The following is a 24,712-nucleotide window of genomic DNA, read 5'->3' as shown; positions in this document are numbered from 1 at the left end:
ACAGCTGGGGCAACGTGGCGTACTCGCCCGTTGCTGTAGGTATAGTATCCCTATATCTAAACTCAAAATGGACACCCGAGTTCCTATCAGCCACTCCTATGGCAGGCCTTAACAATCCTGAAGGCAGAGTGCGTGGAATCGTGTGAACTGGGCTCTGGCACGAGCCGAGCCCGGTTGCAGCTTGCGGAACCAAGACCCAATGGCTGTTCCATGATAACGCGTATCATATCGGTAACTTCGGTATAGCGTTATCAAGACATGTCGAGTAAGGTGTCATACGAATCGGGATGCTGCCCCCTCACCAATTCTGGCGACGAGGTTAGCATTCCGCCCTTCTAGAGGGACACGACATGTACGTAACTGTGAACCCCGGTTAAAGTTAACTGAAGCCTCAGCTCCACAAAATGGATGCTGCCACCACAGACACGAGTCTGACCTCCTGCTGCTGGGAGTCCTTCCAGCGAGGAGAGCTTGGACAAAGGGTTTCCTGTCGAGGGCGGTGTTCGCACCGTCCCAGACAGGGTTTGTGTATTCTGGGTAGGTAGGGCTTTGCAGGAAGGTGACTGCGGAGTGGCACCCCGGTGCTCACTACGCATCTGCCGGTTAGAACCAGTTCCAGGGGCGCGCAGCCCCTGACCTGGGGAAAGTCCGGCAGGGGAGAGGGGTGTAACTACCCCCCTTCCTGGTCCCACCCCTAGGGCAGGACCTAGTCATGTACCCACCCCTTTCTTTAGGATAAAGGCCGGAGCGGGAACCCTTCCAAATTAGATCATCTTTGAATCAAGAACTACTTTCTACGAAAGGACATTCGAGACTCTTCTCAAGATTTCTCCCTTGTGGCTAAGGAGTAGTCACCCTGCACCCGCAGGCACCATCTAAGAACTCTGCGGTTTGCTGCAAGTCCTTCCTCAGGAATCCGACGACCCAGCTCGACGAGAACCGGCTTCCCTGGCACCTCTGACCTCTACCCACGTCGTCAGCTCAGCTGAGATCTGTGGGTGCGACGAGACCTCGAGGGACCGGCCATCATCAAAAACCTGCACGCTTTCTTAACCAGCATGACCACCGAAGGAATTCTCTGGTGAGTGCTCTGGGGTCCGAGAAGCCCCGACCCTGAGCAGCTCCAGCACCGAAGTGCAGCCTCCCAGCATCTCCACGATCTGCGTGGGGCCCTTCTGCCGCTGCTCAGCACGTTTTCCAATCACTAGCCGCTGGCTTGTGACCCTTTGACGACGAACGACAACCAACGCTGCTGGTCTGGTTGCTCCAGACTAGCCTTCTGCTCCTTTTTACGAGAGGAGCACCGCGGACCCTCCTGGTCCACTCAAGACGCCATTTTAGGCCCACCACGTGGCCCTGAAATCTGCCAAGGCTTGTTGCCCCAATCCTGGGCCCAGCGACGCCGACAGCATTAATCTTCGTGTGACAGCTCGCACCTCCATCTTGGTCGCCGACAACGCCTCCTGGTCCGTGGGACTGCAGAGCCTAGCGTCGCCCACTCACCTAGTCGAGGTGACGGCCATCCGGTGCCTTCCTGGTACCCTCTGACTACTGGCTAGTAGTACGAACTTGGTCCCCTCTGCTTTCAGGTATCATTGATCACTGATCCAGGCTTGGATCTCTACGAACTATTCATCACTGGTCGCCGGCCAGCAACTCCTTCCTTCCGGCTCCTGGCTCGTCAGCAAAGACCCCGACGCCTGTAAGACTTGTGCAGCCGCAGCCCTTGTGGCTAGGTAACTCCGACACTACGGTGTCTGCATAGCCTCCTTACTTAAGGGTCCTGAGTCCCCCGCTTCCGACTTGCCTTATCGGGTCCGCCCGAGACCACTAGAACTTTCCGTGCCCTCGGGCACTTGTTTTAATTGTGCACTTGAAGTATTTTCCTAAGAGTTTTGTTCTGTGCTTAGTACCCTGTCCTCATAAAGAGTCCAGGGCTGTTGTGATTCTAATAAATACACTGTTTATTTTCATAACACTTGTGTGGTGTCCTTTCACTTGGTGTTCAAGGGGTATGTGATGGTATTACAGCTGGCTTAACACGCCCTCTAGAGTTTAGCCCGAAGACTGCTCGTATCCACGCTACTAGGATAGCTGGTCTAAGGTTGACTTGCAACCAATCACCATAAGGGTCGTTTGGACCGATGCATAGTGGTCGCTAGAATAGCGAACGCTGCATATCGGGCCAACTTCTCACAAGGTCCTCCAGGCTCTAGAGGGGTTCTGTACATACCAGGGTTCTTGCTGAAGGCAGGTTGAAGTTGTGACAGGGTGGTATGGCTGGGTCCAAAGCCGTAGGTGTTTTCTTCTTCCTGGGTCAGCAGGGCTCTTCGGTCCTTCTTCTTTCTTCCTCGAATCTGATGAGACAAGGTTCAGGGTCTCTCCTAAATACTGAATTTAGGGTCGTTAAAAGGGGTGTGCAGGTCGAGACCATTGGGTCCTTTCCTCGGGTGGGTACACCCCCTATTATGCCACCTCCAGTCGGAGGGGGGCATGAGCATCTTCCTAATTGTTTGGGTTCCCTCATCTCCAATTTTGAGAAGACTGAGATGTGTGCTTCACCCCATCTCCCCCACCTGAGGGGTGGAGCTGGGAAAGGTGAGTAAACCTATCCTCTTAGCCCGGTTTTCCCGTCGATGCTCCTGCCCAAAGAAGGGGGGGTCAGAACCGGTGGGAGCCAGTTGATGGGGAAAGCAAACAGGAGGGACAGCGTACAAAGGCGGCAGGCCTTTGAAGCTTCCCTTCTCGTGGATGAAGTTCATCCTGGGGGAGGAGGCATGACACCTCTGCCCAGGATGGGCTTTGTTTCCGGACCCAAAAAGCAGAGGCTCTCTAACCAGGGGTCCAGAAAACTGTCTGAAGGTGGCAAATGGTGGGCAGCCATTCATGAACCACACATGGGCTGGTCATTTTTCAGAGGGGAATCTCTAAAATGCCCTCTGTGTGCATTTTACATTAAATCCCACACTAGCATCAGTGTGGGTTTAATGTGCTGAGAAGTTTGCTACCAAACTTCTCAAGTTGTAGTAAATCCATTAGGGAGATTTAGAGTTCGTAATGACCGATTCCCAGACCATATAGTCTTTAATGCTTTACTACACTTACAATGTCTAAGAATGGACTTAGACACTGTAGGGGCACAGGGCTTATGTCAGTGTACTCTCACCTGGAGGCTACTGGCACCCTGCTAGAGGGGCGACTAACCTAGGCAACAGATAGTGGGTTGCAGGCATGGCACACAGGGATCTGTGCCATGTCTACTCAACACTTTTCTCTGCACCATAACACGCAGCCTGCAATGGCAGTGTGTTGGTGTTAAGGTACAGGGCACACTAAGTCAAAGTTCATCATGTGTCAGGCAAAAAGTGGGGGGTAACCATGCAAAAAGGGTCCCTTTCATACAAGGGGCCTTGAGCCAGTGGACACATCAATGAAACCAGTTTCAGGCCTGCTCCTCTGAGAGCTGAAGCAGCAGGGAGTGTAACAGGGTCACAACCCATGTGTCCTGTGAAGCTTCGGAATCAGGAATACATTCTAATAAGACATGATGCAGGAAATGCTTTTTTATGTTTTTGCTTCTATTTGTGACCAAAGCAATGTACCTGAACTCTAGGAGAGACAACATTATTCACTTCTTGTGACGGGGGTCTCTGCTTGATGGCTGGGTGGTCCTCTACCTTTAAAAAATCCACAACCACTGTGTAGGGGCAGGAGTTAACAGCACAAGCAGAGGAGGATTACGATATGAAGCGGGCTGCTTGAGTTGAGACATATACAGACTCCCCACAGAAGTGCAGCTTTATCAATCCCTATGTGCAACAGGCCTAAGGCACTGTTCTGAGGAGAGACTGTCTCAATTCAAAGTTGTTTGCCAGAAAATGAACCAGACTCGACTTGATCAGGAAACAACGTCTGTGGAGTAAAAGAGTGCTGCTCATGAGGACATTTGGGGTTCAAGTGTGTGTCATCCCTTACATAGACCTACACATTAAGGGCCAGATGTAGGAAGCCTAATACCGGTCGGTAACGGCCGAAGTGACCGAATTTCGGCCGTTACCGACCAGTATTAGGCTTCTTAGACGTAGGAGGCCTAAATGAAGGTTTCTGTAATTTACCGAATCGGTAATTTAAGGAATCGGTAAATTACCGAATTCTTAAAATACCGAATCAGTAAATTACTAATCCTTAATGAAGGGAGCACAGAAATGAGTGCTTTTCCCATTTCAGGATTCCTTATTTACCACCAACAAGTTGGTGGTAAATATCGAAAACCTTATAAAAAGCAATTTATTGCAATTTATGACAGTGCCATGTGGCAGACATACATGCCCTTAGGGCATGTATGTGTGCCTCATGAGTACCCATGCACTATTCAGGGGTGCAAAGTGACACCCTGCCATCCTTGAATGTGTTCCCCCTTTTACCGAATCGGTATTTACCGATTCAGTAATTCCCATTCATTCCTATGGGCCTGGAGGCCCATAAGGATGAATGGGAAATACCGAATCTTACGGATTCGATAAAAAATACCGAATGAATACCTACATCCCATTTACCGATTCTAAAATACAGAATCGGTAAAATTCAGTATTTTAGAATCAGTAAATCTGGATTACCTACATCTGGCCCTTAGTCTGTTACCATTGCTTTCATATTCCCTAGGATTACCCGTACCACCTGCTTAAGCCTGGGTAAGGGCAACCTCAAAGCAGAATAGGGCGAATATGTACATGGTACCCCACTACCTCATCAGCTGGAAAGGTACCTGGGACCAGTCCTGGCAAATCGAGACCCTGTGCTTACCTCCTGCTCGCCTGCCTATTGATAAAATCCAATATAATTGAAGGATTGAATCACCCTTACTTAGCATGCAATTCAAGCAGTTCTGGAAGGGCCTCATCTTGATAGCAGCACACTGGATGGCAGTTCAATAGCTACTGCACAAGCTATCCTCGGTGAAGAAAGGCATTAAAAAGTAATTCAAATATCTAAAAAGAATCAGGTTGTTCTCAAATAGGGAAACAATGGGTGCATGAGAAGTAGATACTGAGGTAATCTGTTCAGAGGAAAAATATAACCTGAAAGGGTTCGAAAGGCATGAATACACAATGGAGCGATGCGGTGTACGACACCCCTAGAAAGATGTCACAAGCTCGCCAAGCTTCGATTTAATATGTTTTGCAGTAGTTTCTGGCACCACGACGATTTGACAGGGATGTCTAAAAATAGCCTCCTCTATATCAGAACAGGTGAAAAGAGTAAAGATAAAAATGTTAAAAGTAGGCAATGTGTCAGAGTTAGCTGGAATTCATGAAGTGTGTTGAGAAACTAAAAAGGTCTCAGCACATTTGTCCTACCTTAAAATAACTTCTTTGAGAGGGAGTACGTCCCCTCTGGTCGCTGACTTGCCAACGTCCTGGCTAACCGTTGTGAAATGGGAGGACCTTGACCAACTAATGACACTAGAGGACACACTCACCAACCTTAATCCTGGTAAGACCCTGGGCCTGGATGGCTACCCGGTTAAATAGTACTGCAAACTCTGCCCAATGATTATTCCACCCATCCTGGACATGTTTCTAGAGGCAATAGATATGGGACATTTACCTTCGGAAATGAACCTGGCAACCATTGTTGTGTTGATGAAACATGTGCCTCCTACCATCCAATCACTCTTATAAATTCAGAGGTCAAGCTGTTCGCCACAGCACAATCTGGCTGTAGTCTAGCAGAGAGTAAGATTGAAAGGGGCCATATGGCAGAGGTCAAGATGTTGGTGTAGTCTTGTAGAGGTCAGATACAAGGGCATAGTGAGCTAATCTGATCCGGTTGAAAGTGTAGTATCTGAGGAGGTTCCGTTTATGTGTTGAGAATCTGGAGAAGCTCAATTGCTGCCTGAGATTATTGCAGGCTGCTGGAGCCACCACTCTGCATTCAAGCAGTTCAAGCATCACCCCTGGGTAGGAGGAAATGTGAGGTGTATTCTTTTCCATGATTTCTCCCATACCGGAGATGACCCTCAGTCCCATGGGCTGATAAATACCTTCTCCTAGCAAGGTCGGTACACAGCAATACTGATGCTGGCTAAATGGTTCCTGCACCTCAGAGTAAGGTGCACATGGAACCAGAGCTGAAGGCAATGCGGAGCTCAATCATAGCTTACCCATTTAGCTGAAAAAACTACTGCAATTGCTGCATACAAAGAATGTCTGCAACCGCCATAAAGTTAGTGAAATAACTAGGCAACATATTGGCAAAGGCAGCATAGAGACCTTTATTAATATAGACTGTTTAATTGGGGCGCTTCCATTGGGCCATTCGAGGCACGCACCACCATTGCTTACCGGGAGTCTTTTTCTGTTGTGGCCCAGCTGGGGTGAGACTTCGTCCCCCAGCGTGCATCCAGGCAGAGGAGGAGGAGCTAGAAGCCTCAAAACCACCGAGGGGCTCCAGCAGTGCGGGATGCTTACACCGGGCCATCCGAGGCACCACTAGTGCTTACCGGGAGGATTCTTCGGTTGTGGACCTGCTGGAGTGGGACTTTGTCTGCCAGCCTGCATCTGGGCACAGGAGGGGCTAGAAGCCTCAGAACCACCAAGGGACTCCAGCAGCCCGGGCCGCGCCCAGGCAAAGCTTGGGCCAAGGGCAGATCTTTCTGCGCCTGGACAAGGCTGGACTGAGCCACCTCTCGGAGGTTGTCATCTTGAATCTGTGGGCAGTAAGGTGAGACTGTGCCCGTGTGGTTATTTATTTAAACTTTCTCTGACCATGGGAAGGCGCTTTAGGGTTGGTTGACCAGGTCTTGGTCCCATGAAGAAGCCTTTATATAAACCTACCAGTATCTATACCATGCTGGAGCGCGCAGTAGCGGTGGTTTCCAAGGAAATCGCCCTTACTGAACAACAGTTATCTCTGGGTGGGGGGGAGGGGGGAACAGGGTGGGGGGGGGGGGGGGTTGGGGGGTGCAGGAAATGCTACAGTTGTTCCTTGTGTTGCCCCGTCTAAAGCTATTAGTTGCCCTCTGGAAAATGCTATTATTAGTGACACAGAGAGAACAGTACCTCTCATTAACCCAGTGGACTTACAAAAAGGTTGTTGTTAGTGCAGACCTCCCAGTGGATTGTTTGTTGGGCAATGATTTGGAGTCATCGCAATGGTCAGAGGTGGAGCACCGGACTCACATGGAAATGTTAGGCTTGCCAGCACATGTGCTTGCTGTGACTAGGTCACAGGTCAGACGATGCCCCACTGAACAGGTGCTGGATCCTGGAACAACGGACCAGACACCTCCCAAGAAGAAGAGCAGTCGGGTTAAGGCCTCGCCTTCCCCCTTGCCCCAGGTCGAGGATCAGGTCTCAGAGGAGGCTGACCTCCAGGAATTGCGGGAAACTGAACCTAAAGAGCTCGAAATTGATCAAGTTGAGTTTCTGGGCTCAGGGGGACCCACATGAGAGGACCTGGGAAAGGACCAGTTAGACTGCCCTTCCCTTGAACCCCTCAGACAGCAGGCTGCTGGGAACGCCACAGGTACCCACAAGGTATACTGGGAAGATGGACTCCTGTACACTGAGGCAAGAGGCCCCAAGCCTGGCATGACCAGGAGGCTGGTTATCCCCTTGTCTCAGCGTGGTTTCCTCCTTACCTTGGCCCACGAGATTCCCTTAGCAGGACACTTAGGCCAGACGAAGACGTGGGACAGGCTTGTCTCGCACTTTCACTGGCCTCACATGAACGAAGATACCAAAGAGTTTTGTCGCTCCTGTGTCACCTGCCAAGCCAGTGGTAAGTCAGGTGGCGCTACAAAGGCCCCCCTTATACCAATGCCTGTGGTGGGGGTGCCCTTTGAACGGGTGGGGATTGACATCGTCGGTCCCATGGAACCACCAACAGCATCAGGGCACAAGTTTATACTGGTGGTAGTGGATCATGCCACCAGGTATCCTGAAGCTATTCCCCTTAGGACCACTACAGCCCCTGTGGTGGCGAGAGCCCTAGTTGGAGTATTCTCCAGAGTGGGCTTCCCTAAGGAGGTCGTCTCCGACAGAGGTGCAAACTTCATGTCGAGCTACTTAACTGCTATGTGGAAGGAATGTGGTATCAACTACAAGTTCACTACACCCTATCACCCACAATGCAATGGGCTTGTTGAGAGATTCAACAGGACCCTGAAAGGGATGATTCATGGACTACCTGAAAAGCTTCGGCGTAGATGGGATGTCCTGATTCCCTGCCTTTTATTCGCTTACCGAGAAGTCCCACAGAAGGGGGTTGGCTACAGCCCTTTTGAACTTTTGTACGGGCATCCTGTAAGAGGACCCCTATGCTTGGTGAAGGAAGGATGGGAGAGACCTCTCAAAAAGCCTGCAACCAGCATAGTGGAGAAGGCATCCGAAAACCTTAAGGCCAGCCAAGAACTCCAGAAAGCTTGGCATGACCAAAAGGCTGTCTTGACTGTTTACCAGCCCGGACAGAAGGTGTGGGTGTTGGGGCCAGTGGCGCCAGCAGCACTCAAGGACAAATGGTCCGGGCCCTACACCATCCTGGAGAAAAAGGGAGAGGTCACCTACCTGGTAGACCTTGAAACTCCCCGGAGCCCCCACAGGGTGCTCCATGTCAACAGGCTCAAAGCATATGTCGACAGGAAGGACATGAGTTTGCTCATGGCCATAGATGAGGGACAGGAGGAGGAGAGTGACCCTCTCCCCGACCTGCTCACTCAGAATCCTGATGATGGATCGGTAGATGGTGTTGTCTTTTGCGGCAGCCTCTCCGAACATCAACAGGAGGATTGTAAACAGGTTCTTCAATCCTTCCGGCATATGTTCTCTCTAACACCCAGTCAGACTAATTGGTGTACCCATGAGGTCGACACTGGGGACAGCTTGCCCGTCAAGAGTAAAATCTACAGGCAGCCCGATCACGTTAGAGACTGCATCAAAACTGAAGTGCAGAAGATGTTGGAGCTGGGAGTCATTGAACCCCCGGATAGCCCTTGGGCTAGTCCCGTAGTTCTAGTGCCGAAACCTCACACCCCGGGCGGTAAGAAAGAGATGAGGTTCTGCGTAGACTACAGGGGTCTCAATGCAGTCACTAAGACTGATGCCCACCCAATACCAAGGGCAGACGAGCTTATCGATAGATTGGCTTCGGCCAACTACTTAAGTACGTTTGACCTGACAGCTGGGTATTGGCAAATCAGGTTAGCTGAGGACGCCAAGCCTAAGACAGCATTTTCTACCCCTGGTGGGCATTATCAGTTCGTGGTGATGCCCTTAGGTCTGAAAAATGCACCTGCCACCTTCCAACGGTTGGTGAATCACGTTCTCACTGGACTGGATGACTTCTGTGCGGCGTATCTTCACGATATTGCTGTCTTTAGCTCCACCTGGGAGGATCACCTGGTCCACCTGCGGAAAGTGTTAGAGGCTCTGCAAGCAGCAGGTCTCACTATCAAGGCTACCAAATGACAGATAGGGCAGACACAGGTTGTGTACTTGGGCCACCTTGTCGGTGGAGGCCAAGTTCAACCACTGGAGAGCAAGATACAGTCAATCAGGGACTGGGCTCCTCCAACAACCCAGACTCAGGTTCGAGCTTTCTTGGGCCTGACTGGTTACTACCGGAAGTTCTTCAGAAATTACGGATCGATTGTGACTCCGCTTAATGAACTGACGAGCAAGAAAATGCCAAAAAAGGTTCAGTGGACAGTGAGCTGTCAAAAAGCATTCGATGACCTAAAACAGGCCATGTGCACGGCACCTATCCTCAAGAGTCCGGACTACTCCAAACCATTCATTGTCCAAACAGATGCGTCTGAGTTGGGTGTGGGAGCTGTTCTATCTCAACTGAATTTCGATGGTAACGACCAGCCCATTGCTTTTATAAGCAGACGGCTGACCCCCAGAGAGAAAAATTGGTCAGCTATAGAGAGGGAGGCCTTCGCTGTGGTGTGGGCCCTGAAGAAACTGAGACCATACTTGTTTGGCACTCATTTCAAGATTCAGACCGACCATAAGCCCCTCCTATGGCTAAATCAGATGGAGGGTGAAAACCCCAAACTGCTTAGGTGGTCCATTTCCCTACAGGGGATGGACTTCACAGTGGAGCATAGACCTGGCACTGATCATGGCAATGCAGATGGGCTCTCCAGGTATTTCCACTTAGAACAAGAAGACTCACCTGGTCAAGGTTAGTTTATTGTCCCAACGTTTGGGGGGGGTCATGTAGGAGAGTAGGGTCTGCAATCCTATGATCACCCGGACTTTTTGCTTTTGTTTCACTGGTTTACGACTTTCTCGGGCTGTGGGCCTGCCAATCAGACCCACAGCCTAGCTGTTCTCTCACTAAATTGATGCGTGTACTTTAGGTGCATTACCCAATTGGAACTGGGCCACCCTGTCAGACCCTGTAACTCAGGGCATCGGTGAACCCAGGGCCTACCAGGGGCCGAAGCATGTATTATGCCTCCCCTGGCTGGCTATCTAAATCTGACACAACTGGCTGCACGACAGCTGGGGCAACGTGGCGTACTCGCCCGTTGCTGTAGGTATAGTATCCCTATATCTAAACTCAAAATGGACACCCGAGTTCCTATCAGCCACTCCTATGGCAGGCCTTAACAATCCTGAAGGCAGAGTGCGTGGAATCGTGTGAACTGGGCTCTGGCACGAGCCGAGCCCGGTTGCAGCTTGCGGAACCAAGACCCAATGGCTGTTCCATGATAACGCGTATCATATCGGTAACTTCGGTATAGCGTTATCAAGACATGTCGAGTAAGGTGTCATACGAATCGGGATGCTGCCCCCTCACCAATTCTGGCGACGAGGTTAGCATTCCGCCCTTCTAGAGGGACACGACATGTACGTAACTGTGAACCCCGGTTAAAGTTAACTGAAGCCTCAGCTCCACAAAATGGATGCTGCCACCACAGACACGAGTCTGACCTCCTGCTGCTGGGAGTCCTTCCAGCGAGGAGAGCTTGGACAAAGGGTTTCCTGTCGAGGGCGGTGTTAGCACCGTCCCAGACAGGGTTTGTGTATTCTGGGTAGGTAGGGCTTTGCAGGAAGGTGACTGCGGAGTGGCACCCCGGTGCTCACTACGCATCTGCCGGTTAGAACCAGTTCCAGGGGCGCGCAGCCCCTGACCTGGGGAAAGTCCGGCAGGGGAGAGGGGTGTAACTACCCCCCTTCCTGGTCCCACCCCTAGGGCAGGACCTAGTCATGTACCCACCCCTTTCTTTAGGATAAAGGCCGGAGCGGGAACCCTTCCAAATTAGATCATCTTTGAATCAAGAACTACTTTCTACGAAAGGACATTCGAGACTCTTCTCAAGATTTCTCCCTTGTGGCTAAGGAGTAGTCACCCTGCACCCGCAGGCACCATCTAAGAACTCTGCGGTTTGCTGCAAGTCCTTCCTCAGGAATCCGACGACCCAGCTCGACGAGAACCGGCTTCCCTGGCACCTCTGACCTCTACCCACGTCGTCAGCTCAGCTGAGATCTGTGGGTGCGACGAGACCTCGAGGGACCGGCCATCATCAAAAACCTGCACGCTTTCTTAACCAGCATGACCACCGAAGGAATTCTCTGGTGAGTGCTCTGGGGTCCGAGAAGCCCCGACCCTGAGCAGCTCCAGCACCGAAGTGCAGCCTCCCAGCATCTCCACGATCTGCGTGGGGCCCTTCTGCCGCTGCTCAGCACGTTGTCCGATCACTAGCCGCTGGCTTGTGACCCTTTGACGACGAACGACAACCAACGCTGCTGGTCTGGTTGCTCCAGACTAGCCTTCTGCTCCTTTTTACGAGAGGAGCACCGCGGACCCTCCTGGTCCACTCAAGACGCCATTTTAGGCCCACCACGTGGCCCTGAAATCTGCCAAGGCTTGTTGCCCCAATCCTGGGCCCAGCGACGCCGACAGCATTACTCTTCGTGTGACAGCTCGCACCTCCATCTTGGTCGCCGACAACGCCTCCTGGTCCGTGGGACTGCAGAGCCTAGCGTCGCCCACTCACCTAGTCGAGGTGACGGCCATCCGGTGCCTTCCTGGTACCCTCTGACTACTGGCTAGTAGTACGAACTTGGTCCCCTCTGCTTTCAGGTATCATTGATCACTGATCCAGGCTTGGATCTCTACGAACTATTCATCACTGGTCGCCGGCCAGCAACTCCTTCCTTCCGGCTCCTGGCTCGTCAGCGAAGACCCCGACGCCTGTAAGACTTGTGCAGCCGCAGCCCTTGTGGCTAGGTAACTCCGACACTACGGTGTCTGCATAGCCTCCTTACTTAAGGGTCCTGAGTCCCCCGCTTCCGACTTGCCTTATCGGGTCCGCCCGAGACCACTAGAACTTTCCGTGCCCTCGGGCACTTGTTTTAATTGTGCACTTGAAGTATTTTCCTAAGAGTTTTGTTCTGTGCTTAGTACCCTGTCCTCATAAAGAGTCCAGGGCTGTTGTGATTCTAATAAATACACTGTTTATTTTCATAACACTTGTGTGGTGTCCTTTCACTTGGTGTTCAAGGGGTATGTGATGGTATTACAGCTGGCTTAACACGCCCTCTAGAGTTTAGCCCGAAGACTGCTCGTATCCACGCTACTAGGATAGCTGGTCTAAGGTTGACTTACAACCAATCACCATAAGGGTCGTTTGGACCGATGCATAGTGGTCGCTAGAATAGCGAACGCTGCATATCGGGCCAACTTCTCACAAGGTCCTCCAGGCTCTAGAGGGGTTCTGTACATACCAGGGTTCTTGCTGAAGGCAGGTTGAAGTTGTGACAGGGTGGTATGGCTGGGTCCAAAGCCGTAGGTGTTTTCTTCTTCCTGGGTCAGCAGGGCTCTTCGGTCCTTCTTCTTTCTTCCTCGAATCTGATGAGACAAGGTTCAGGGTCTCTCCTAAATACTGAATTTAGGGTCGTTAAAAGGGGTGTGCAGGTCGAGACCATTGGGTCCTTTCCTCGGGTGGGTACACCCCCTATTATGCCACCTCCAGTCGGAGGGGGGCATGAGCATCTTCCTAATTGTTTGGGTTCCCTCATCTCCAATTTTGAGAAGACTGAGATGTGTGCTTCACCCCATCTCCCCCACCTGAGGGGTGGAGCTGGGAAAGGTGAGTAAACCTATCCTCTTAGCCCGGTTTTCCCGTCGATGCTCCTGCCCAAAGAAGGGGGGTCAGAACCGGTGGGAGCCAGTTGATGGGGAAAGCAAACAGGAGGGACAGCGTACAAATGCGGCAGGCCTTTGAAGCTTCCCTTCTCGTGGATGAAGTTCATCCTGGGGGAGGAGGCATGACACCTCTGCCCAGGATGGGCTTTGTTTCCGGACCCAAAAAGCAGAGGCTCTCTAACCAGGGGTCCAGAAAACTGTCTGAAGGTGGCAAATGGTGGGCAGCCATTCATGAACCACACATGGGCTGGTCATTTTTCAGAGGGGAATCTCTAAAATGCCCTCTGTGTGCATTTTACATTAAATCCCACACTAGCATCAGTGTGGGTTTAATGTGCTGAGAAGTTTGCTACCAAACTTCTCAAGTTGAAGTAAATCCATTAGGGAGATTTAGAGTTCGTAATGACCGATTCCCAGACCATATAGTCTTTAATGCTTTACTACACTTACAATGTCTAAGAATGGACTTAGACACTGTAGGGGCACAGGGCTTATGTCAGTGTACTCTCACCTGGAGGCTACTGGCACCCTGCTAGAGGGGCGACTAACCTAGGCAACAGATAGTGGGTTGCAGGCATGGCACACAGGGATCTGTGCCATGTCTACTCAACACTTTTCTCTGCACCATAACACGCAGCCTGCAATGGCAGTGTGTTGGTGTTAAGGTACAGGGCACACTAAGTCAAAGTTCATCATGTGTCAGGCAAAAAGTGGGGGGTAACCATGCAAAAAGGGTCCCTTTCCTACAAGGGGCCTTGAGCCAGTGGACACATCAATGAAACCAGTTTCAGGCCTGCTCCTCTGAGAGCTGAAGCAGCAGGGAGTGTAACAGGGTCACAACCCATGTGTCCTGTGAAGCTTCGGAATCAGGAATACATTCTAATAAGACATGATGCAGGAAATGCTTTTTTATGTTTTTGCTTCTATTTGTGACCAAAGCAATGTACCTGAACTCTAGGAGAGACAACATTATTCACTTCTTGTGACGGGGGTCTCTGCTTGATGGCTGGGTGGTCCTCTACCTTTAAAAAATCCACAACCACTGTGTAGAGGCAGGAGTTAACAGCACAAGCAGAGGAGGATTACGATATGAAGCGGGCTGCTTGAGTTGAGACATATACAGACTCCCCACAGAAGTGCAGCTTTATCAATCCCTATGTGCAACAGGCCTAAGGCACTGTTCTGAGGAGAGACTGTCTCAATTCAAAGTTGTTTGCCAGAAAATGAACCAGACTCGACTTGATCAGGAAACAACGTCTGTGGAGTAAAAGAGTGCTGCTCATGAGGACATTTGGGGTTCAAGTGTGTGTCATCCCTTACATAGACCTACACATTAAGGGCCAGATGTAGGAAGCCTAATACCGGTCGGTAACGGCCGAAGTGACCGAATTTCGGCCGTTACCGACCAGTATTAGGCTTCTTAGACGTAGGAGGCCTAAATGAAGGTTTCTGTAATTTACCGAATCGGTAATTTAAGGAATCGGTAAATTACCGAATTCTTAAAATACCGAATCAGTAAATTACTAATCCTTAATGAAGGGAGCACGGAAATGAGTGCTTTTCCCATTTCAGGATTTCTTATTTACCACCAACAAGTTGGTGGTAAATATCGAAAACCTTATAAAAAGCAATTTATTGCAATTTATGACAGTGCCATGTGGCAGACATACATGCCCTTAGGGCATGTATGTGTGCCTCATGAGTACCCATGCACTATTCAGGGGTGCAAAGTGACACCCTGCCATCCTTGAATGTGTTCCCCCTTTTACCGAATCGGTATTTACCGATTCAGTAATTCCCATTCATTCCTATGGGCCTGGAGGCCCATAAGGATGAATGGGAAATACCGAATCTTACGGATTCGATAAAAAATACCGAATGAATACCTACATCCCATTTACCGATTCTAAAATACAGAATCGGTAAAATTCAGTATTTTAGAATCAGTAAATCTGGATTACCTACATCTGGCCCTTAGTCTGTTACCATTGCTTTCATATTCCCTAGGATTACCCGTACCACCTGCTTAAGCCTGGGTAAGGGCAACCTCAAAGCAGAATAGGGCGAATATGTACATGGTACCCCACTACCTCATCAGCTGGAAAGGTACCTGGGACCAGTCCTGGCAAATCGAGACCCTGTGCTTACCTCCTGCTCGCCTGCCTATTGATAAAATCCAATATAATTGAAGGATTGAATCACCCTTACTTAGCATGCAATTCAAGCAGTTCTGGAAGGGCCTCATCTTGATAGCAGCACACTGGATGGCAGTTCAATAGCTACTGCACAAGCTATCCTCGGTGAAGAAAGGCATTAAAAAGTAATTCAAATATCTAAAAAGAATCAGGTTGTTCTCAAATAGGGAAACAATGGGTGCATGAGAAGTAGATACTGAGGTAATCTGTTCAGAGGAAAAATATAACCTGAAAGGGTTCGAAAGGCATGAATACACAATGGAGCGATGCGGTGTACGACACCCCTAGAAAGATGTCACAAGCTCGCCAAGCTTCGATTTAATATGTTTTGCAGTAGTTTCCGGCACCACGACGATTTGACAGGGATGTCTAAAAATAGCCTCCTCTCTATCAGAACAGGTGAAAAGAGTAAAGATAAAAATGTTAAAAGTAGGCAATGTGTCAGAGTTAGCTGGAATTCATGAAGTGTGTTGAGAAACTAAAAAGGTCTCAGCACATTTGTCCTACCTTAAAATAACTTCTTTGAGAGGGAGTACGTCCCCTCTGGTCGCTGACTTGCCAACGTCCTGGCTAACCGTTGTGAAATGGGAGGACCTTGACCAACTAATGACACTAGAGGACACACTCACCAACCTTAATCCTGGTAAGACCCTGGGCCTGGATGGCTACCCGGTTAAATAGTACTGCAAACTCTGCCCAATGATTATTCCACCCATCCTGGACATGTTTCTAGAGGCAATAGATATGGGACATTTACCTTCGGAAATGAACCTGGCAACCATTGTTGTGTTGATGAAACATGTGCCTCCCACCATCCAATCACTCTTATAAATTCAGAGGTCAAGCTGTTCGCCACAGCACAATCTGGCTGTAGTCTAGCAGAGAGTAAGATTGAAAGGGGCCATATGGCAGAGGTCAAGATGTTGGTGTAGTCTTGTAGAGGTCAGATACAAGGGCATAGTGAGCTAATCTGATCCGGTTGAAAGTGTAGTATCTGAGGAGGTTCCGTTTATGTGTTGAGAATCTGGAGAAGCTCAATTGCTGCCTGAGATTATTGCAGGCTGCTGGAGCCACCACTCTGCATTCAAGCAGTTCAAGCATCACCCCTGGGTAGGAGGAAATGTGAGGTGTATTCTTTTCCATGATTTCTCCCATACCGGAGATGACCCTCAGTCCCATGGGCTGATAAATACCTTCTCCTAGCAAGGTCGGTACACAGCAATACTGATGCTGGCTAAATGGTTCCTGCACCTCAGAGTAAGGTGCACATGGAACCAGAGCTGAAGGCAATGCGGAGCTCAATCATAGCTTACCCATTTAGCTGGAAAAACTACTGCAATTGCTGCATACAAAGAATGTCTGCAACCGCCATAAAGTTAGTGAAATAACTAGGCAACATATTGGCAAAGGCAGCATAGAGACCTTTATTAATATAGACTGTTTAATTGGGGCGCTTCCATTGGGCCATTCGAGGCACGCACCACCATTGCTTACCGGGAGTCTTTTTCTGTTGTGGCCCAGCTGGGGTGAGACTTCGTCCCCCAGCGTGCATCCAGGCAGAGGAGGAGGAGCTAGAAGCCTCAAAACCACCGTGGGGCTCCAGCAGTGCGGGATGCTTACACCGGGCCATCCGAGGCACCACTAGTGCTTACCGGGAGGATTCTTCGGTTGTGGACCTGCTGGAGTGGGACTTTGTCTGCCAGCCTGCATCTGGGCACAGGAGGGGCTAGAAGCCTCAGAACCACCAAGGGACTCCAGCAGCCCGGGCCGCGCCCAGGCAAAGCTTGGGCCAAGGGCAGATCTTTCTGCGCCCGGACAAGGCTGGACTGAGCCACCTCTCTGAGGTTGTCATCTTGAATCTGTGGGCAGTAAGGTGAGACTGTGCCCGTGTGGTTATTTATTTAAACTTTCTCTGACCATGGGAAGGCGCTTTAGGGTTGGTTGACCAGGTCTTGGTCCCATGAAGAAGCCTTTATATAAACCTACCAGTATCTATACCATGCTGGAGCGCGCAGTAGCGGTGGTTTCCAAGGAAATCGCCCTTACTGAACAACAGTTATCTCTGGGTGGGGGGGAGGGGGGAACAGGGTGGAGGGGGGAGGGGGGGGGGGGGTTGGGGGGTGCAGGAAATGCTACAGTTGTTCCTTGTGTTGCCCCGTCTAAAGCTATTAGTTGCCCTCTGGAAAATGCTATTATTAGTGACACAGAGAGAACAGTACCTCTCATTAACCCAGTGGACTTACAAGGAGGGAGTATTACTGGAACAAACCATGACCCCTTGGTAGACTATTTGAGGCAGGACAACATCATCTCCCCTGCTGAGCCTGAGCCCAGGCGGAAGAAGGTAAATACAAGGGCATCACAGGTAAAACCCAAAGGTCCTGAGACAGTGGCAAAAGGGGGTCCAGTACTATGTTTTCACCTTTGGATAATATCTCTATAGAGGAGGTGTATAAGAATTTCTCTAAAATCCTTGAGACACATGTTCAACCGATAAGGAAGTGTCTTGAGAAAATTGAGTCACATTTAATTGCTACATCGACAGCGTGCAATGGTATTGAGCATTAACGCGCCACAACGTTTTGGTGTTACTCGTACTGTTAATACACCTAAACCTACACCCTACACCAGGCCTTCGCAAAGTTTAGGTGGTACGGTTTCCAAGAGCGGCCATCATCTCAGTTTCTGGAACCTCAATCCCAACCTAATCAACCCCCACCTGTAGTCTCAGGCCCAGAAATTGTGCTGCTAAGGATCCATTGGTTATTGCTCACGGCATGAATGGCTCCATCGGGAGCACCAGGCTATCATATCACTCAAACTACACAAGGGGGAAGGGGGCACAGACATGAACAAAGTTTTTAGTACCGTAAATTTAAATCTGCCACCTGTGTCATGCCCTTCTGTTTTGATAATGGTGGTGGTACCTCGCTGTGATATCCTAATGATAATGGTGGTGGTACCTCGCTGTGATATCCTAATGGTGCAAAGAGTGGGCTGGGTCATCACGGAAAAATATAGATGGAGACTGTGTTGTAGTCAACTTTAAGCAACCAGTTATGGTGAGGAAATTACTGAATGCTTAATCACTAGAAATCTTGAAAAAATCTAAGATTGATACACTCCCTTTAGGGTATTTTTACAAGCCGTTCACACAAGTACCTCATCATTTTCTTAATAGCCACTCCCAGTAGGTGGGATGGGGACGGCAGTGTTAAAACGCATGCGCCCCTTTTTGCAGTGCAACAAGGTGGATTGACTGGCCCCTGTGAACTCTGGAGAATGCTTGTTATGTGTTTCGGGGAAAAACCTTTTGCCTAGTTCCCCCATCCAATTCCATGAGTATTTTGCTCCAACCCCCGTGGCTCTAACCTCACCGTCAAGATTCCTGGGAAAATTATATAGCTGGTACATTGCGGGTCTCCGTTCTAAGCTAATAATGCCCGATTGGCAAACATTTGTAAAAATGTCGGATATTGTTTTATTGCAGGCGTCCTGGGAAACTAATTTGATAGGTTTTGAAGGTTACATGTGTTTCAGCCTTTCCGCGACACCATCTCGCTCTGGCAGAGCTTCTGGTGGACTACCCATTTGGATTAATTTTTTGATTGGTGGCCTTGGAGAGTCAGTGAATACTCCTGGCTCTGATTTTTAAGCAGTTTTTTGTGTGAACATGCCCAATAAAATATTTCCTTGCCTATTCTCATACAGCTCTGCTTTAGTGGAGGCCACCTCCCAGAAGGGACAGCAGTTATCTCTCTTTCTGGGGGGTGATTTTAATGCCAGGCTACCATGTCAGGGGGGGAATTAGAGGGTGCCAGTAAGTCAAATGAGTGTGGTAAAGAATTGCTGTCTCTAGTTGCATCTGCTAACCTCATAATGTTACGGAGGAGGATGGTAATCATATACAGGGTCTGTCTACCTTCCTTGTGATTATTGATCTCTATCTTTCTGTCAAGACAATTCACCTCCTGTGCGAGTGTTTTGGTGGTACTCTTTTCACTCTGCTTATGGAAAACACGGGTATACTAATTATGGTAACCTAAGATATATAACATAATTTTCCATGTTTGAGATTAGTAATATATATACCAGCATAGGAATATGCATGTGTTGAGTTGTTACAATTGTTTTGCTAATGCGAGTTGTTTTTTGCATTGTTGATAACTGCCAAATCTTATAAATGTATTAGATATAGACAAATGGGTGGTGAAATGCACACCTGTGTACTCCATGTTATCCAAGCTTAACTATCTTCAAAACTATAGTGGCGTGCATGTTTGCTCCACGCTCCGCCCAACTGCGCTGCAGTATCAATGAACACGAAGAAACCTAATTGCTTCCAATCGGATATAATTTCCTGCTGGATGAAACCTTTGTAGGAATCAATTAACAAAGATCTTCATTGCACGATTTAATGTAGGGATACAAGATGATTTTCAAGGAGTCAACTTTAGGAATCTATGAGAAACATGATAATTCAACAATATAACTGCTAATGGCCAATGTCATGCTAGACGTAGAGCTCTTTGCGAGGATTCAGTACACATCTGACACATTTAAATTAATTTCAGGTTTTGCTGTCATCCACGTCGTATGAGCCTTCATATTAGATGCATGCACAGGCTTACATGACAAATGAAACTTAGCCTGATCCAAAAATAGATACTTGCTGCAGAGGGCACAACATTTCTTAATAATCAATTGTTTCAGTAATTCAAAAGACAGCGCTTTATTTCAGTATTTTCTTGGGGGAAAAGCTGAAACGTAGATAGGCATTACCTATCGGAGAGCATGGTTCGACTAGTAACATTTTGCAGTGCAGCTGTAGCCTGAGCAAGCCACTTACCTCCAACATACGAGACCTGCGAATTGTAATGTGAGTAACGTGGGGTGAGGCAGAGCTAGTTTCCACTAATCCAAGCTTCTCCTTTTCTTTTGTTACCATGTTTCGGAAAAGAAGGACCCTCTGCAAAAATAAAACTATACTATTTATTCTGAGAGGCATATCATTCCTAATTTCTTGCATCTGTCCACATTATACATATGTTGGTATGTGACATAAAATACAGACATGTTTGATCTCAACTTTGCACCCACAGTACTCTACAGTTTACCACCTCTGAAGTAGTAATTACACACGTTTCTTAGTACAGTAAAACATTTGATTGCCACTTCTACAAAAGCTGCTAATAAGAGATGAAAATCAGTTTCTGAATCAAAGGAAAAACTGTCACAAAAAAAAGTCTCATAAGCATGCATTCTCTGTATACTCAGGCAAAAGCTAAAATACTTTCCATCAGGATATGTACAGTTTTAGGTCCTCCGTCTTTATGTTTGTATTATGAATTCTGTTGTTTTACATGTGATGGACGCTCACACTTCAGCACAGAGCTGCACGGGTCTTTCAATGTTTAGAGAAAAAGCCAACAATATCAGGAAGCTCTGCCTTAATACGATGCAGTATTTTTGTAGATTTGGGACTCTTGTATCCCCATTCACCGACAACATCAGCTTGCTGAATGGACTCCTTTTACTGCTCATTTACACTGCTTTGAAAACCATGAAGGCCATTTAAACGTGTTTTTTTATTTTTCTGCTGTTGCTTAACTCCTGTTAGTGGTACTTGCAAATAACTGCAGTAAACTAAATGAATCTGTCTTCTATTTGCAACTTTAGATCCACCTGCTGATCCATTTAATAATTTTTCTGTGGGCCTGCTTTTTAAGTAGAAGTATGGTTCACATCTAAGTAAGTCTCTGAAACAGATTTCCAACATACCTGCGTGTTATGAACGGAAAACATGTTGGTGGTTGTAAGTTTTCTCAGTTGATGGGGCATGGCTAGGCATGCGGCAAGATGGCCGCACTGTAGTGCAGCACTGCCGGCCGCCATTATCATCCTTCCATTATCATCCTTCCATTATCCTGCTCCGTATGTGCCCATCGGCGCTATTCTCCAGAAGGAGCGACTGGCGGACGACCCGAGCACCCGGAATTTGCCGTATGTGGGCGCGTAGTGCGAACGCTGTGCACTTTGCAGTGAGCGCCCGTACTGAAGATGGCAGCCCTGCGACTGGTGTAATAACTGCCTGCTGGATGGTGAGGCGCGACTGGGGAGGCGGCTGCACTGAGCGAGGCAGTGTTAGAGGAGCGCAGCTGCGATCGACGTTTCGAGTGAGCTGATTGTTGATAGGTGCATTGCGCAATCACCGATCACTGCAGAATAGACAGGGGAGCGGCTTTGATCTGAGCGGGAGGCTGAGTGTGCATCGGCCTGGGTGGAGGCAGCTGTGCTTTGGGCCTCACGCGGGACGCTGGTCTGGGGCGCCTCGCACACAGAGTGAGTCTCAGCAAGTTTTTGAACAATACCCCAGTGCACTGGTGAGTGATTTCAGCTTCCTGCATTGGGACTTCGTGAGTGGCTGGGGGTTGATGCGTACAACAGATAAAGTATACTGTAGAAACTCCCTATGGGCCTCTACACAGCATCTGAGCAGATAACACACCGTCCGACGCATTGACTCAGCTGATTGTAACAATTGGTTAGTTAGCAGGCATCAGATCACTGGAAGTTGAGGGAGAGAGGCCTACTTGTGCGTTCGTGGTGCCACCCTCGCAGTGCGCGCATCATAAACCAGCCACAACTAGTCATCATGGGTAAGCCAGATGTAACCCAACCGTGCCTGAATTTTGAACTGCGCAGGGGTGGTAAAATCTCGCAAACCATGGCTTCTGACTCAGAGCTGGATACTTCTTCGCAGGCCCCAACTGCCCTAAAAAAAAACACTATCTGCTATTCAAGCCAGCTTACAGTCTATTGATGGTAAAATAGAAGCACTGATAGGGGCGCATGGATCACATTTCTTCCAAACTAGGCAAGCAGGCATTCAGGATAGGCGAGGCAGAACAGCGGATTTCAGACGCTGAGGATGGCCTGCAGCAAGTAGCCGCCAAAACCACCGACATTGAAAAAATTCTGGCATTGATTGGTGATAAAAATGAGGACATTGAAGCGCGCTCTAGGCGCAATAATGTGCAAATTTTAGGTTTACCTGAATCTACAAATGTGGCAAAACTAGAAGGATATGTGGAGAACCTGTTTCGTGATATCTGTGGCTTTGAAAATCTCTTACAAATGCTGATTGTCGAGCGTGCTCATAGATCCCTGGCTGCGCGCCCACCACCAGGAGCACCACCCAGGTCTGTCATTGCCAGTCTGCTGAATTTCAGGGATCGTGACGCGGTGTTGCGTATCACCTGTCAAAAAGGCACCATCCACTACCAAGGCAATGTCTTATCTTTCTACCCAGACTTTACAGCCACAGTTCAAGCAGCGTGCAAAGAGGTTCAAGGGGTCAAGAAACTGTTAATGAAGGAGCAAATCCCTTACGCCAAGCTGTACCCTGCCCGATTACATATAGGTGCAGAGAGTAAAGCAAAGATTTTTGTGAATCCATAACTGGCAATGGATTTCGCCAGATCCCAGAAGCGCGGACAGCGTGCGTCTGATCCGACCACGGACATTAATGAATGAGGCCCTCACTTTTTCCAGCTGTGTTACTCTTTATTCAGTTGCAGAAGCACCCACGTGATATGGCTCGCCTGTTTGATGTCGCTAATGGGAGGCCTGTTTGCCTAACAGTCGGATTTGATTAAACCCTTCGAGGGTTGGGGCACCTGAGACAGGGTTCACGGGAGCGTCACAGATAGCTGCAAGTATTACCTGTTCTGCTTTTTCCCGGATGAGTTTCATACAGTCAGCATGGCTGCGATTCTTGGGGATCTTTCGTTCTGGTCGCTGTTTATAGGTTCAATGTGATCTGGGAGTTTAGACTAAATGCACTTGTAGGGAATGGCTATGTTGTTGAAATGTTGTTATTTGCCAGTTATTTGAGTTGGTTGTATTATGAAATCATGGCTTTGGCAATTTGGGGCTGCCAAAGTGGGGTGGGGGGGGGGTTGTTTGTTCATTGTTCTTTGTATTTTTTTGTTTGTTTGTGATTGGATTCATGGAATGTAGCATAGGTCTGAACACGGCACCCACGAAATGCAGCATGTTTTACCATCAAGTATGCTATATCTTGTCAACACTGCCTGATGGGTGAAAGATATAATTGTGTAACTTGGAACATACCTGGGCTCAATACTACCAAAAAGATTTGTCAGGTGATTGCATACTTGGAGAGAGACAGTGTACATATTGCGCTCCTACAAGAATCACATCTGAACAAACGAACGGAAGTTAATATAGCACACAAGTGGGCGGGATTCAAGTTAGCCTCATCCTTTTCCACCTATGCTCGAGGGGTCCTCATATTGATCAAAAAAGGAATACCCTTCCTCCCTGAGCACACACACACACTGATACGGAGGGTCGCTGGGCAGTTGTGCAGGGTAAACAGGGTATGACTTTGCTTACACTTATCAACATATATGGCCCAGTAGTGGACGATCCCCAACCCATCCTACAGATACTGAATGTGCTGCACATGTTACCAGAATCGGTTATCCTCTGGGGTGGGGGAGGGTGAAGGGGGGGAAACTTCAATACGCATCTTAACCCAACCATGGACAAATCTTACACACAAGGTGCGCAAACCATTAAAACGACTCGGTGTGTGCGGGAGGCCATGGAGGAAATGGGCTTGGTGGACATATGGCGTTTGCGTAATGCTCAGGAGAAAGTCAGCACTCACATCTCCCCATCACACAACAGTTGGTCTCGGCTGGATTACTGGCTAGCGTGTGAGGAGGCTAATGGGTGGGTATCACATATCCATAATTTACCACGTACCCTCTCGGATCACAACCCTGTCTGTGTATTTGACTATCCAAATTCCCACAAATCCACACCGCCCTTTCACCTGGATGTTTTGCGTGGAGACCCTGCGTGACCCTATATGAGAAGACACAATTAGACAGGCGATAAAGCAGTACTTCGAATTAAACATAAGTTCAGTAGACAGCACTTTCTCGCTATGGGAGGCCTTTAAGGTCACGATGCATGGGGTGTGTATAAGCACCACATCGGGTATATTGAAGGATATCAGAGGCCAACTGTTCAAAATGGAGAGGGCGCTGGGTGAACTAGAGGCGCAGCACTCAGTTAAACCGTTGGCTGCCTCTTTCGGTCGCATTCAGGAGCTTGTTGCGGAATACAATAAGTTAGCTGACTCAGAGGCAAGATATATAAGGTGCAGCCATGTAGCCCGGTCGTATGGTGAAGGCGGTCGACCAGGCAGAAATTTGGCTTTCAAATTGAAATTTAGGGAGAGTCATCACTACATTACTAAAATAGTGGATGATGCTGGGACAGAACATTACACACCCCATGTAATAGTTGATCAATTTAAA

At 48.7% G+C, this 24,712-nt stretch overlaps 1 protein-coding gene across 3 annotated transcripts in view; it reads right to left on the bottom strand.

The window, feature by feature from the left end:
* Window positions 1-24,712, bottom strand: part of UBE3B (ubiquitin protein ligase E3B) — a 452,538-nt gene that overhangs the window by 218,371 nt on the left and 209,455 nt on the right. For all 3 annotated transcript variants that reach the window (XM_086943106.1, XM_086943107.1, XM_086943108.1), the window contains one exon: window positions 20,206-20,325. In XM_086943106.1, the coding sequence (XP_086799232.1) occupies window positions 20,206-20,325 (120 nt within the window). The remainder of the gene's footprint in view (window positions 1-20,205; window positions 20,326-24,712) is intronic.

The sequence above is a fragment of the Lissotriton vulgaris genome, chromosome 11 (assembly GCF_964263255.1).
Source record: "Lissotriton vulgaris chromosome 11, aLisVul1.2, whole genome shotgun sequence".
Classification (NCBI taxonomy): Eukaryota; Metazoa; Chordata; class Amphibia; order Caudata; family Salamandridae; genus Lissotriton; species Lissotriton vulgaris.
The sequence above is the reverse complement of the archived record's forward strand: the minus strand, read 5'-3'. Positions and strand labels throughout refer to the sequence as shown.